Here is a 15,233-nt window from a genome sequence, read left to right as displayed (position 1 = left end):
GTGTTCCTGGTTTAACTAATCTATGAAATAGCCAATAAACCATAAAATAAATACTGGATAGTCTTTCTGCCTCATAATAGATGAATTAGAGCAGGTTCAACAAAACTGAAATGAGATTATATAGATTTAAAAAAATCATCCTATTGTAAATAGCCAAAGAATGTTTGATTAAATTAAGACAAAAATTTTAAACAAAAAATATTAACCTGAACAACAGTTTGCAATAAAACCCTCACCTGAGCTTGCTATCAAACGCTATCTTTAAAACAAGGAACCAACAAACTGTTTGCTACACTCTTTTCATGCCTTAATCCTTACTCCGATCTAATATCTCTTTTAATCTTTTCAATTTTAAAGCCCTTAGAGCAGACCTCCAAAGACATATTTGTAGTCTGTAGACAAACAGAAACCCAAATTCCATTTGGAGCTTTTGCACACTATCAAGTATACATACTACATACTTACTGCAAGTTGTTTTTTTTTTTCTTTTATTTAAGCATAATATTGGACCAGCCAGATCCCGAGTCTATTATCCTTGTATACAAACTGCATACTAGCAGTTATTAGTTTTTAAATTGATGCAAATATTTGCCATACATTTACTACTGATCATTCTTCAAACTTACCACCAGATGCATTACTTATAGCAGATCCTGCTGATGCCACCTTTGAGACAGCTGCTGGGTTGTACGTCCAAGATGTCCCACAAACCTCTACCTTTAAGTCACTGTCTGAATAGATCTGCTGGACCCGACCAACTTTACCTAAAGTCTGCATTGAAGAAAGTCAAATGCAAATAATACTAAAATTAAATATTTAGAAATCAGAACGTTATAACAAGTGACTAATTTTATGAAGTCAGTTTTACATAGTGTAGTCACTAACACTTTTAGCTAAATTTCATCAGCCTAAGCAGATTACTACATCTGAGCAAGTATTACACTGTGTTTAGTGAAATACATTTCCTGCAACTTAGAAAAGTGTCGTCTTAACTCCTACAACCTCCAGGTATTATTACCAGCCATACTTAGAAATATTATGCAAGTTTTACTATTATGTGTACCCAAATATACAACTACTTACAGGAAGCATTGCTTCAGCCCACTCTCCATGACCTCTCTGAAGAAGCTTGATCCGCTCCAAGTCATAACATACTTGAACAAGGTCACCCACTTGAAATTGAGAGGTACCTCCTTCTGCACCTTGAGCAGCATCTCCGCTTCGGACAACATTGGCTTTGGTGAGAACAGCTGGGTTAAATGTCCAAAAAAAAAAAAAAAAAAAAAAAAAGTCATTTAAAGCATATTTTAAATACGCAACACGTTTAAAAATCATCTATTGGATAAGGTTCTGCTTGTATGCCTAAGAATCTTCTGTGATTAGATACTATGGCATATTTGTTGTTAACCACTTTTTGCCCATAAACTTGTTTGAGAGTCATTAGTTGAAAATTGCAAGGGCAATCTTCACAGAGATGAACATTTCTGAAGCAAAGAAGAAACTTCCTGCCCTGTCCTCACAGCCTAAGGGGAAGTTACAAGAAGATAATAGCCCTGAAAGCAGCCATATAGTTTATTTTTGCAGGGACAGAAGGAGAAGAGTCATTCTGGCTGGAAAGAGAAAGACCCAGGGTGCCTCACAAAGGATTACACTGTCAGGAAATTATATGGAAAGAACACAGGATTTCCCCTTCTCCCCTCCCAAGTCAGCTGCAATATCCAATAATAAGAAGATTCTTCAATCAAATGCATGACCTAGATACAACTAAATTTTTAACCAAACAATCCTCATTTGTACTATAGATTTTACTGGTTTACAGGCACTTAGCTGTTTTTATGTTAGGTTTATTCTAATATATAACAAGGAGGTCTGTTCTTTATGTGTCATTGGGTCTGAGGCTGACTTATATCCAACCATCAGATCTAGCTGAGGAGGATCAAGCAATCTCTATAAAGGACAAAGTCAGTGAGGAAACCACAAGAAAGATGAGCTCCTCTGGCCCTACTGCCATGACTGTCAGAGCAAAATGTACTTGCATCCCTTCAGTTTGTGTTAGATGAGAAACAGCTTCATTTTGCATTACTTTGTTTATTAATGTTAGCAAGAGATTGCAACGCCCTGAGGGAAAGCCTGAATAAATAATGTGATGTTAATCCTTTCTGGACAAAGTGAACAGGTCAGTCTTTGCATACAATTGAAATCATATTTCATTCAACTGTTTTTTAAAGACAAATATGGCTCTTGAGAGCAAGGTGATACAAAGCCATGTGGGGATATCAGCTCAGATCCACAGCAGAGCTGGGTTTGAATCACGTTAGCATGGATGCAGCTCATCAAGTTTCAAACCTAAACTCACTTGCAGGGTGTAGTTTCGGCACCATCTTCCCAACATTTCCCATTGTTGGTCCATATTTACACAAACTAACATTCGTCTAAGTAACAAAACACTGGGTATGCATCATGCCAAGGACTATATATACACATATTAGAGGAGATCCCCAACACAAAAAGAAAAGCGCTCTTAAGCCACTTTCCAGAAAATCCACAATGCATTGCTGCTACTATTCCCCTTGGAACCATGAGATTGCAATTACAAAGAAAAACACTGTTTAAAACGTCATTTTTTGGAAACTGGATATTCCACAACTTTATTCAAGCATTTAGAATTCAAATTTTCACTAAGTGCAAGCAGCAAACTTTCTTTTCCCACTAAGGCATCTTTAAAGTACAGAAGTTTTCTATGATAGGTAAGTTCTCATTACACATTGCAGAAGGAATATAAAAATTCTCAAGGAAATTTTGACAGACCCAAACAGAAGAACAGAAAGTTTCTGGCACCAAGTCATCATAAGTGTTGAAGAAAGTTTGTGAGAATGAATGGTGAATAGTAACAAACCTGTTGCCACTTGGATACTGTACTACTATGTCATGATCCTCATCAATGCCACAAACTGTTCCAGTTGTTGTTAAGGTTTCAAACATGCCATCAGTCCATCCTCCATGACCATGCTGCAAAGACTGTACGATTTCTAAATCAAGGTCAATGTTTACAAGGTCACCAATTTGCAGCCCACCAGGATTTCTGTTACCATTTTGCTCACCTAAAATGGAATAGAGAGAAAATGCCCATAAGATCACAGTAAAAATCCAAACCATCTAAAGAACAGAAATTAATTTCTCAGACAGAACTAATAGTGACAAGACCTCTCAATTTCTCTGAAACTGCACTGGCCAATAGCAAAGAGAGTAAACAGGTAAAAAGGAATTCTGCACCCTAGGTATGGAATTTAGTATTTCTTTTGAGTTTTTTAGATGAGTAGCAATGAAAGCGGTATATGGTAAACAGCTCTGACAGGCCCCACAGTGGCCTCTAACTAGGATAGTAGCAACTACCACACACTACTAGACATCTAGAAAAAGACAAAAGCTCTGATAGTTTTAAGAGATTCATATATACAGTGCCATCTATCCATTCAGCAGCTCGAAGATATGCAGAATGTCCACTGAAGGTAGTTTTTTGGAATTGGGTCAATCCCTGAATGTGGAAAAGCAAGCATCGGCAAAAGACCAGCTCCTAAATGACCAATGATGAAAGTCGTTAACCCTATAAGTAGGGAGATGGCTATAAATAATAAAAAAAAACTTGCATTTTTTTTGTGCAGAAAACCTCCCTGGACAGTGTCTACTTTCAAAAGATGTGTCATAGCAAAAAGTCATCAGCTGTAGGAAAACAGCATACATCAAGCTATGATAACTGATGAGAGAAGACTTGTGAGTTTACTCACTGCTAGAACCAGAGGCTGGTGTCTGGTGCCATCCATAGTAAGTTGGAGAGGGACAATTCCAGGACTTGCACGGATTGAGCTGGCACTTCAGTTTCTCAAGGTTCTTTTGAATGAAAGCTCTACTTTCAACCGCATTGCTCTGCCATTTTGCTATCACCTGCAGATTTTCTGGGATTGTATTTTTCTCATCATCAAGGTCACCAACGAGATATTCAAGAAAATTACTCCCAGTATTGAGCCCTGATTATATGTTATTCTGTCTTAATCAGGCCCCTACTACAGTATTATTTGCACTCTGCTTCAAAAATAATTMTCTAGTTTTGAATGAGAGTTATACAAGTAAACTCACAGCCTGAACATATCTGTGACCTATCTGTAGAAGACAAATATTAGGGAGAGATGTTCTACCAAAGAATGAGACTGAGAAGATACAGGATAACTTGGTAAGAATGAGGCAAAACCTCTGAGACAGTTCGCCATCATCCCAGAGCAACTTAATATACCGGAAGGGGAAGAATTTACAATATAGTCTCCCAGCTATCTTTACTGGATATTTTTAATGCATTCAAATACAATATCACCCTAAAAGTAAGCTACACTTACAAACACAGGCCTGTAATCTTAAAGCGATAACCAAAATTAACTAGGGTTTAGTGTAACAAATCCCATAAAAGGAGTTTCCCAGTTGATGTTATAGCTAAGATGAACAACATGCAAGCATGCCCTGAAAAATATAGGCCATAAGAACCTAAATTTACCTGTGTAATAAGGCACCAGTAAGACCATATTACTTACTATTTTTATATTCTTATTCATGCCGGACTCAAATGACAAAATTAATTTTAAATATAGAAGCAAGATACAAAAATCAGACCATCTCAGCTTCTTACTTCCAAACAATTAATCTATTAGACAGTACATAGCCATGTGATTTCTTGGATGACAACTTTTTTTCTTCCTCTTTTTTTATTTTAAATAAGACAGACCTTTACTTTTTTCATCTATTCATCTACACTGTCAAAAGTTGTTAACAAAACAGACAAACAAACAAAAAAGTTTTGTTTTAAAAAAAATGTTAAAATACACATGCAAGAAATTAGAATAGACTGACAGAGAATTTCCATGACTTTAGAAAAGGCAGCATCATCAGCTAATTTTTAACTCATCTAAGTATAACAGGAAACTCAAGAAGAAAAGCAAAACTTTCTGTAGTGTCCCGTTTTATGATCAGGTGTTCTGCCAAGGAAATACATTAATAATTAATAACTTTGTGTCCAACAATCTATTTAGCTCAACTTGCCCATATCTCAAAACTTGCCCATATCTCAAAACCCAAAACAGCCAGCAATCATTTTTGTAATAAACTCTGCATAGTTCTCCACTATCTTAGCTAGGCAGTAGACATAAGCTAGAGCAATAGTTGACATGGAAAACCTCAGCCAACGTCTCATAACATATACTAGTATTACAATAAAATAACAAATTAAGATAGATGTTCAAATATTTTCTGTTTATGGCCATGTACACAGTACTTCATTGAGTATGCCTGAATATTTTAACAGTCCTATCAGAATGCACAGATATGTTTGGCTGCTCAAAAGAAATATAGTACACAACGTACATGTGAAACACAAGTTATTACTTAGTCAATACTTAAGAACTCTCCTGCTGTCTGCCTGGCACACTGACAACAAACACATTTAGAAAAGAGTTACAATTTATTATTAAGATACAAACCATCACAATGGACAGAAGTGCTACCATTTGTATTGCCCTATAAAGAACAGTCCCTTTAAAGGATGTTTAAAAAGGAAACAGAAATCCAGACTAAGCATAATTAACACAATAATAAATTTACTTTATCTGCAACTCACCTAACACAGGACAATGGTCCCTGTAGAAAGAGCCTCCTTTTGCATCTTGGACACATTTCAGGTCAGACTAGGGAGAGAGAGTAAGACAACTTTAGTCCTCACTGGCTGAATCTCCAGGTTAAGGGAGGTCAGTGAAACTAGAACTGAAATATACTCAGTTAAGAAAGGCTGAAAACTACATGTACACAAAACATGCCCTATGAAGTTACAGATGCAAACAATCTCTAGTACTCTTACAAGCTGTCAGCCTTGACATTCACAAGATTTAATAACTCTTAGCAATATAAAAGGCTTTACATTAATGCTTTGTAAAGGATAAAAACGTTAACTCAAAATGATTATTAGAATAAGGCAAAGCTCTTCTGCATTGTTCTGTAGGCATTGTTCCTTTCAAAAAAAAAAGCATAGTAATGCAAGTAAAGCAAGAATAAAAAAACTGCACACAGTGTGCTTGCTACCACAGACTTTCCTGTACAGTATCATTTAAGTCTTGCCAATGCTGCCCTTCCTTTCCACATCTTTTTCAGTCAGATTTATGTTTATTTTAACTTAGAGAATAAAATTTGGCATCCAAATTCTAAAATCTGAAGAATTTCCTGTGAAAAATATACAGAATACAAGGATATGGGGTTTTATTTTTGTTTGTTTGTTTTTAATAACCTTTACGCTGAACTAAACACAGCTCTTTTAAGGAGAAAAGTTCTAAAGACTACGCCTCCAGAAAGACTCTGTTTCGTATTATCCAAGAAACAGAAGTTTCAAGTGTGATAACCAGCTACTATTCATAAATCCAGCAGAGTTCCTATAGTTCTCCCTTCTTCTAGTTCTTTCCTGTGTAACCCTTTAAGCCAAATGGCTGCCATCTGGCATTGCTCTCCGTGGAACAACTCGGCTAAACAAAGGGCATTTTGTGTGCAGGATGAGTTGTGAGGGAGATAGGAAACTTTGCTGAATGTGTCAGAATACTGGCAGGGCATGGGGGAGGAAAAAGAGGACAGGTGGTGACTGTGAGAAAATAAACCAAGTAAATGCTTTTCTAATTATTCCTTATTTTTCCTGCACCCAAGATTTATTATGACACTGTCCTCCTGCAAAAGGATGAAAATGACACCTCTTAAGTCTTCCCAGTTTCCAAGATACTGATGAACACAATACTACCTTCAGTGACCTCTAACCGCTAATACAATTTGGAGTACAGCCTGATCTATGAAGAATGTCCAGCCACTTTTTAAAATACCAATTAAAACAGCCAGATCAAAATAACGAGATTTAGCTGCTCTTCAAATTCTGTCAAAAACCAGTTTGTTCAGCACCCAAACAGAAGGGCTGCAACAAAATGCTGCCACCTGGTGGGCAGGTGCTGGGTTTAACCGGGCTGAGGACAAAGGAGCTCTGCCAGCCATCCCAGATGGCCAGCCGATTAATTCACTGGGACTAATGGAGATTTAATTTGCCTGGAGCCCCTGAATACAAACTCTTCATGTCATGCGACAACCAACTGTGTGCGTAAGAGTCAAGAAGGAGTATATACGCAAGAGCTATTTGCACAGTCTTCGGAGCATTAACAAGAGAGAGTGGGAAGATCCAACACAGTTCTCCTTGCAACCAGGCAAAGTTTGGGCACAAGATCAACACGGGTTACAGCAAGTGGTAACGCACAGGGCAGGCTGATGTCTAAAAGCCATCAGCAGCAGCGAAAACATTCAGTAACAATATGATGGATTTTGAGTTATAGTTTTACAGCAGAAGTTACCAGAAAGCAGGTTAAAACACCTTAAATTTTACACAAAGACAGAAACCTCCAGATCTGTGCAGACAAGTCTGTTCTCTCTCTCTTTACCCTGCTGTACTATGCACTAAGCGTAGTTTATTTCTGGAGTATGATAGAGCTGGCTGTGAAACAAAGTGGTAGCTTGGTGTCCAACCTCAGTTTCATATCTGTCTTCCTTTCATTTACACGTTGGAGTCCAAGTTAGATTACTTAGGCATAAAAGAGTCTGATCTAAGTCTTGAAGAAAAGCAAGGTAAAGCGGTTTTTTTTTTGGGGGGGAGGGGTTGAGTGGGTTTGGTTTTGTTTAAGCAAAGCCTTCACCAAAAAAATAAACTGAGAAGGACTCATGGAAAACACAGGGAAAGATGAGGCACTGACAGAGATGAAGGAAGATGAAGAAGAAACTAACTCAGTAGGTAGCATATATACAGCAAAGAGTTCCTTCCACAACTTTGTAAACAGCGCTACTAACAAAAGTAAACTAACGTATCAACATAAGAAAGGTCTGCAAATGTCTTAAAGAAAAACATAACCCTGAAAAAATTCCAGGAGTTTTAAGACAGAAAAATGTACTTAACTGTACTTCAGTACCAGGAAAACTGGCTGCGTAATTCTAATTCTAGAAAAGTACACTTATTTCTTGTAGTCACCTACTGTATCTACCAGAAAAGGTAAAGAAGCTTTGTTCTCCCTGTGATGGTGTGCTCCTTCCCTCCCCAAATGTGCTCTCTCCCCCTCAACCTGGCTTCCCTGTAAACAGCACGTAGGCAGGGGCTAATTGAGCAGGCACCAACTAAGACCTGTCTAGCATGCAAATATGACTATGAGTCAATCATCTCCCCCCCCATAAATAGGGGGCAGCCCAGAGCCCATTGAGCTCTCCTGCATGGCAGTGGGCTGCACTGAAGAACCTCCTCTTGAGCAGGGATGCCTCTCAAGGTTACTCCTCGAGGTTGAGAGATTCCTTACCCGTGACAGATCCTCAAGTAAGTGATTAATAGCATGCTGAACTTCTGCGAACTTCACGGAACTTTGCTGAGTTATATCTCTGACTAATTGTGCACATAATCCCTTAGACATAAACTGTTGACCAAGTCTGAGACTAGGATCAGATTCAGCTGCACCTAGGCTCCTCTCAGAAGGAGTTTAGAAAGCAAGGGGGTCCAGCCTGAACCTCGTGACTCAACAGGAGGGTCTCCGTTGCACACGCATCTGACCCTGTCCTTCATGCAGTAAATAACTGAGTGAACCTTGCCAATCGAACCTTGTTAAAAATTCTCATTTACAATTGAACTTTGTTAAGTCGCTGTCTTACCGCAATAAACATAGTGGTGCTTCCCTCTTACGAGTGAAGTGCATCACTCCTTTCGCGACACTCCCCAAATAGTTTAACTTAAAAAAAAAAAAAGGGGTTGTGTTAAACTCAGTCATCTCCCTGGCCGGTTAACAGGACACCAGGAGCGCATGGCGCCAGAAGCCCCCTAGTGCGGAAGGAGCAGAGGCACAGCTGCAGCCCGGCCCCAGCGACCGGAGGACAGGACAGCGCATCCTCGCACCAGCGAATCCTCAGGGCTCGTCCCTCCCTGCGCTTCAGAGAACTCCACTGTACTTTTTGGCAGTTTTATGAGTCTCCCTGAGTCTAATAAGCAGACGGATACGGCAGATCATTCGGAGACGAGATGTACAAGTGCAAAAGGGAACGTACCAAAAGCCAGGAGAAGTTAAAATGCAAGTTTTAGACTCACAATGATATCATACGCAGAAAAAATAAATAAAACTGCGAGGCCAGGTGTAAATACGTGACAGAGACAAATGTGTGAAGATGAAAACAAAACATAAGCTTTTATATGCTAACTTGATGGGGCTATTTTTCATTCACTTCATTCACTCAGCAAACCCAAAAGAGGATGCTTTCCAGAAGCAGAACAAATTGCAGATTTTTGTGGAATTTGGGTATGCTTCAAGAAGAGACGGATGCCCCAGGCATGCAGGAAGTCATAAGCTGAAAGCTCCAGAAAAAATATGAGCACAAACCTTCCACAGCAAGAATTTCAGGCCCATAGTTGATGCATATGAACAGTCGGTCATAAGGGATTTTGCGTACAGCGGAGACTGCTCTGCTAACATCTACCTTCTGACTTCACTGAAAAATTCATTGCATCCCAGCAGTATGTGATTAGATTGTGTAAACACCACGGTCTGCTGATCCAAATGGGAAATACAGATGAGATGACAGTTTACTCTGACACGCTATCCAATTACACCATTGAAGAAACAGATGCAATTTCATCATCATAAAAACTTCAGGGAATGAAAAAATGTACATTAATGTCCAGCAGTGTTGGCAGATGGTATAAGAGTGCCATAATATATGACCTTGAAAAGCAAATCAATGCCAAAGGAGCAGCTGCCTACTGGATTAACTATTAAGTTATTCCTATCAATATGGAATACCATCCAACAAAACCAGAGATGGAGGTGTACAGACTTGGTAAGGAGACCAGGTGTGCTGCTAAGAAAAAGAAGAACGTTTATGCTAGATGCACTGAAATGTCATCTAACCTGAGCAGTAAATGATACCAGGAGAGAAATTAAATAAAGAGGTACAAGGTGCAAAAATAATGGCAAAAATGATAGAGCTTTCCAGAAGAACCAGACTTCAGGCAAATCATGAGTGAACAGTTTTTAACATTATTGTCTATAGGCACTTAAAAAAAATAAAAATTAAGTGGGATCATCTTAAATTCAGGATTGTCTTTGTTTTGGGGTAATATGGTAAATGAACGTGATAGGACAGGATCAGTAAAGTTCTTTTTCTGTTAAGGAAAATGCTTCTTGGCCACTTGGTTATGGACAGAAGACAGATGAAAAACTTGGCTTAATCAAGACTACCAGAGAATGAAGACAAGACAGACTAAGTAAACAAGAAGCAAAAAAGTCTGCTGACAAATGCAAATGAACACACAGGGAATATATAAACACCTCACTTCTTTCTGGATTCAAAAACAACTATCTACCTATGTTTGGCTATGTCGTAAGTAATGTAATGGAAACACCTGCCTCGTATGTAAAGATGGCCAAAATACATGTTTTCAGGTTTTAAGTCAGTTTTGATCAACACCTAGAAGACAACAGAAGGACAGTGAATTAACAAAATAGTGACAAGTAAAGTGACAAGTAAAATAATAAAAATCAACAACTCTTATGTTTCCAGCCATGTTCTAGTCAAACTCATGGGTTAAGATTAAACTGCCTCTTCAGACAACTACACAACTGTTTGTAAACTGAATTCTTGCTGCTCTTTCTTTACAAGAGCTGGACAGCTGAAGATCTGACTTGCATTCTATGCCATAACTGCAGCAGAAAGTGTATTTCTATATATTTTACAACACTCACCTGCAATGCCTAGTATTGCAAGAGACTTCTCATTTTTATTTTAAAAAAATGAATTATGTGTTAATAAGTCACTTTTTAAAATCCTCTGAGGTAACTTCAAGGTCCATCTTCAAAGGTAACCCAAATAAATGTTGATGAACCTTTAGGCATCAATCAGGATGAAAAAAACAAAGTTTAAAATAACGTCAAAAACATAAGGGCAAGGAATCTTCCCAAATTCTGTTACGCACTCAGCTATTCAGACTTTTGTGGAAAAAGTACACAAACACAGATGGCTTACAGATTGCTGTGACAATGATGGATGATAACTACAGTTACTTCTTTCAGACTCTACACAGATGAAAGTAAGATCGTCCATAATGAAAAACAAGAGTAGGAGATTAATCACAACAGACAAGGCAGACTGTATCGAGCAAAGAAATTCGGTAGCACAGAAATGATTCCTGAATAATGAACCAGACATTAGATTTAGGGCATTCCTGCTAGCAGAAGGCCCCAGAATTTAACCCATTGTTGTGTTTTTATAGCATTCTGTATTATCTATTGAAGTAATAGAATACAATGCTTGTTGAAAACCAAGGCATGGTACAGCTTAACATTCTTAGGTGTTTGATATGAAGCATTAAAGACCAGAAACAAGTCCAAAAAACTAGCTCAGTCTTCCCCAAAACTCTCTAATTCCATATACTGTACCTTTTTACTACAAAAGACTATGTTCACACATTTTTAAAGAAGCAAATAATGTGGTTAGCAGCTTGGTCTTGCTCTAGAATCTGAATATATATGGATATGAAATGTGAGTGCTGTCAGTAATCATATTAGTCAATAGCACTTTATTCCTCCTAGAGATGCAAGAAAGGTTTTATCCAACCCAAGAGTTTATAACTACAGATTCCAGTTKGGGGATTTGTAGGCTATGTAAGTGTGACAGTAGAGACTCCCAGATTTAAATGGCAGACAGTACAAACAAAGAGAGGATGCATCTTTCTCAACTACTTCCCATATAAACACAGCAACAGCAAACTAAAATATCTGACCATAGATAAATGAAAGTTTTCAGCCAGCACCTGCTGCCCTAACAGCCAATCTTTGTCTTTTCCAAGGAAAAGCTGGCAGGCTGGATAAATTCATTCTGAGGACCAGATGCAGCCTGTCAGCTATCAAATAAGCAACCCTGACTTAAGATAATAAGCTATGTTTCTTTAATCAGCTCCATTTGTGTCCAAGTCAAGTGCTACTCATTTGTAAGTATGGGTTTCTTCACAGCTGTATTTACTTGGGCCCACACTGAGTACTGTTGATCCCACATTTTCTGTACATTGTTAATCAATTCTTAAGTCTCAGGACAAGTTTGCCCCAACTTTATATGGGCTTTCTGACAGTCTATTAGCCAGCTATACATAACAGCACTTAAATGTTAGCAGAGAATCATAATGGAACATACACATTAGCAAGCAACTAATCTGTTATAAAATTTAGCTTTACATTTAAATGACTGTCTGTCACAGATACCCAAAAACCCATTCTGTCTGAAGTGATAATTTTTGACAGCAGTATCTGACAAAGATAAAATTAATGTAGAATTGGATTACAACCAGAAAAGCACTACATAAGAAGCCTCAAATTATCCTTTATACATATGTTAATTTTATAAATATTTTTAACAGCTTTTTTTTTTTTTTAAGTAAGTGTCACTAATCATTAAATGACTGACCAAATATTTCCATTCATGCAAGTCTTGGAAAAGGGTCATCCTCTACTTATCCATTCAGCTTATAGTTGCAGTAATTGATCAAGTACTGCAGAAAATTAACACTCCCTTATATGGCAATAGATTGGCAACAGAAAATAGTTGATTAATCAATAATAAAAATTTTATTTTTTATTAAGAAAGTAAGTTGCATTCTATTCTGAAATAGCTTATCTTATTAGTTTCTGAGGCCAGAAAGAATCTTTAACAATTCTCTAGCATGATCTCCTGCATTAAAGAGTCTAAAAATTTCAACATAGTAACTCTGAAATCACAACAAACAAGTTCAGCTGAACTGTATCTTGCTCTATCTAGATCTTGGTAGTTGTGCTCCTTTTTTATGCATCACATTCAAATATTGAGGGGGGAGGAGGGGGGGAGAGACACTAACCATTGGTTTAATAATATTATACCACATAATAGTATATTTAACTTTCTTTTCCCTTTGCCAGTATACAAGAAATTTTCTTTAGAACTAGCAGGACTGGAAGGGAGTTCACAGGATCATGTGACTTACATTTTATTCCGTTTCAGACTGTTGAAGAAACTATACATGACTGAATTTTCCAAGACATGCATCAAAAAGCTGATCTGCACTAAAGATATTTACTCTTTTGTTAAACCTGACATTAAAATATGTATTTACTGCAAGAAAAATATTTAGTATGTCTTTTTAACATTATAAACAAACTTCATAAGCAATACCATAAGGCAAAATATTTTACTTTGAAAAAAGTGGACTGGTCACTGTTGACTTTTATATTTTATCACTGGTATGTCTGACAAGATGTTCCAATGTTAAGTTAACATGGCTTTCCTCTGCATTATCAAACAGAAATGATGCAAAGACAATACTAATTAAGATGTTATAGCAATTGAAAATTGAAGTAACCTTTCCTTGACCCACATTAGGGTAAGAAAAACCAGCAACAGAAGGCACTTATGCTAGAATCTGACCCATTTTCTCTCTATAGCTGTAGTAGTGGCTTTAGAAGCTACGAAGTGAAAAAGAAAAACTTCATGCTAGAGTAAATTAGGGTTGTAAAATAATTCATCACCTTCTCATTGACAAAAAAAATTATCACAAGAGGATTTTAAGTGTTTCTCATAATTAAAAACCTGCAAATCTTGCAGTAATCACTCAGACCAAAGTTACAACGAACTTCAGAGTTCAGGAGTTAAACATATAGGTCTTTAAAAGTTCATGAATAAATGCTATTTTTTGCTTTGGTGAATTTTAATATAGGCACAATATTAGCATAGTACGAATATCATGTATGAAAAATGTAAATATTTACTATACTCAGCCAGAAACCAGCTCTAAAGTTTAAATTACTTGCATGTTCAATAAAATCTCAGATCAGACTTCCTTCCTAATACATATGCATGATCTATACAGCTGTATGCACAATGACCTGACTAAAAGCACGCAAACTGACAGAGTATTACAAAAGGGAGAGAATAAAGCACAACAAGTTATTCTCACTACCCTTCCCCCACCAAGAGTTTTACCCTTTGTGTTTTTTTTATACTCACCATGCCCTCAAAGCCAACTCTGTAAAGGTTTTTAGCACCATTGTCCCAAAGAACATATGCTGCACTATGTGGACTTGACGCACTCCAGTCCTGGATTTCAGTTACCTATTTAATTGTAAAAAAATGAGAAAATTGATTCTATAACAAAGATTTAGAAGCACATTTAAACTTAAAATTTTGTTCATCCCTTTGGACAAATGTAGGACTTAGCAATTTTACTGAATTTCCAAAATTTATTCTGAAGATGTTTTCTGTTTGATAAAAGTGTTCCCTACTTGTCTTAATAATGACCACAGCCTGAATATTTATTTTGTAGGCCTATTTTTCTTTTATGCATTTGGTAGCTAACAGAATTACATAAATATAGAATGAAATCTGTAAAGTAAATATTTACTTTATGTTGTTTTGACATGTTCTTGCTAGAAAAAATATTTCCTTGGGGGGGGAGGGGAACACCACAGTATGAAAACTATTTTCATCACTCCAATTTGTCTGGTTTAACATGCCTGGTGCCTAACGGCAAAATTTTATTTCCAGTGCCAATCTGTTTAACAAAAGGGCAAAAGAAAGTGAAAAAGACTTTTCCTGACGCTTCTGAAATTATGAGGCTGCACACCAAATTCGGAAAACACATCCATTACTCAAAGAATCAACTTCCAGAATTTGTCTTCATTCTCATCCTTCTTTGGGTATTTATTTAAAAGCTGTTTCTGGTATCTAGTAGTTCCTTTTCTTAGTTTATACCCATCTTGAAAACACTTTTAATATGCATTTATACACATTTTCAGCTCAGAAATAATCCCACCAACTCAAATTTAGTACATAAAGTAGACAATGCGGGATAAGGCTCTTACTTTGCAGGGTTTCAGAGGTTTCAAAATATTCTGCCAAATTCACAACAAGGGGTAAATAAGCAAGATATGGGTGGCTTTTGTTGTTGTTTTAAGAGATTTAAACTTGTAATTTCCTCTCAATAAAATCCAAAATGAAATCCTCAAAGTCCTACAGCCTATCTAGGGTATAAAATAGCCATTCTTATTCAGGAACTTGTCATTTTATTTTAAATGCTGTTTAAATATTATTAAAAATAAAGGTAACTAAAATATCAGTTCCCCTAGATA

At 37.0% G+C, this 15,233-nt stretch overlaps 1 protein-coding gene across 7 annotated transcripts in view; it reads right to left on the bottom strand.

The window, feature by feature from the left end:
* Positions 1-15,233, bottom strand: part of MIB1 (mindbomb E3 ubiquitin protein ligase 1) — an 86,276-nt gene that overhangs the window by 57,194 nt on the left and 13,849 nt on the right. For all 7 annotated transcript variants that reach the window (XR_003252304.1, XR_003252305.1, XR_003252306.1 and 4 more), the window contains exons 4-8: positions 14,113-14,217; positions 5,660-5,726; positions 2,896-3,101; positions 1,084-1,266; positions 627-771 (exon numbers count right to left, since the gene is read on the bottom strand). Coding sequence is in view for 4 of the 7 variants with exons in the window: in XM_026058603.1 (XP_025914388.1) it covers positions 627-771; positions 1,084-1,266; positions 2,896-3,101; positions 5,660-5,726; positions 14,113-14,217 (706 nt within the window). In the remaining 3 variants the exon portion in view is untranslated. The remainder of the gene's footprint in view (positions 1-626; positions 772-1,083; positions 1,267-2,895; positions 3,102-5,659; positions 5,727-14,112; positions 14,218-15,233) is intronic.

Source organism: Apteryx rowi, unplaced genomic scaffold (genome assembly GCF_003343035.1).
Source record: "Apteryx rowi isolate R43461 unplaced genomic scaffold, aptRow1 scaffold_149, whole genome shotgun sequence".
Classification (NCBI taxonomy): domain Eukaryota; kingdom Metazoa; phylum Chordata; class Aves; order Apterygiformes; family Apterygidae; genus Apteryx; species Apteryx rowi.
This window is presented reverse-complemented; position numbering and strand designations above follow the sequence as displayed.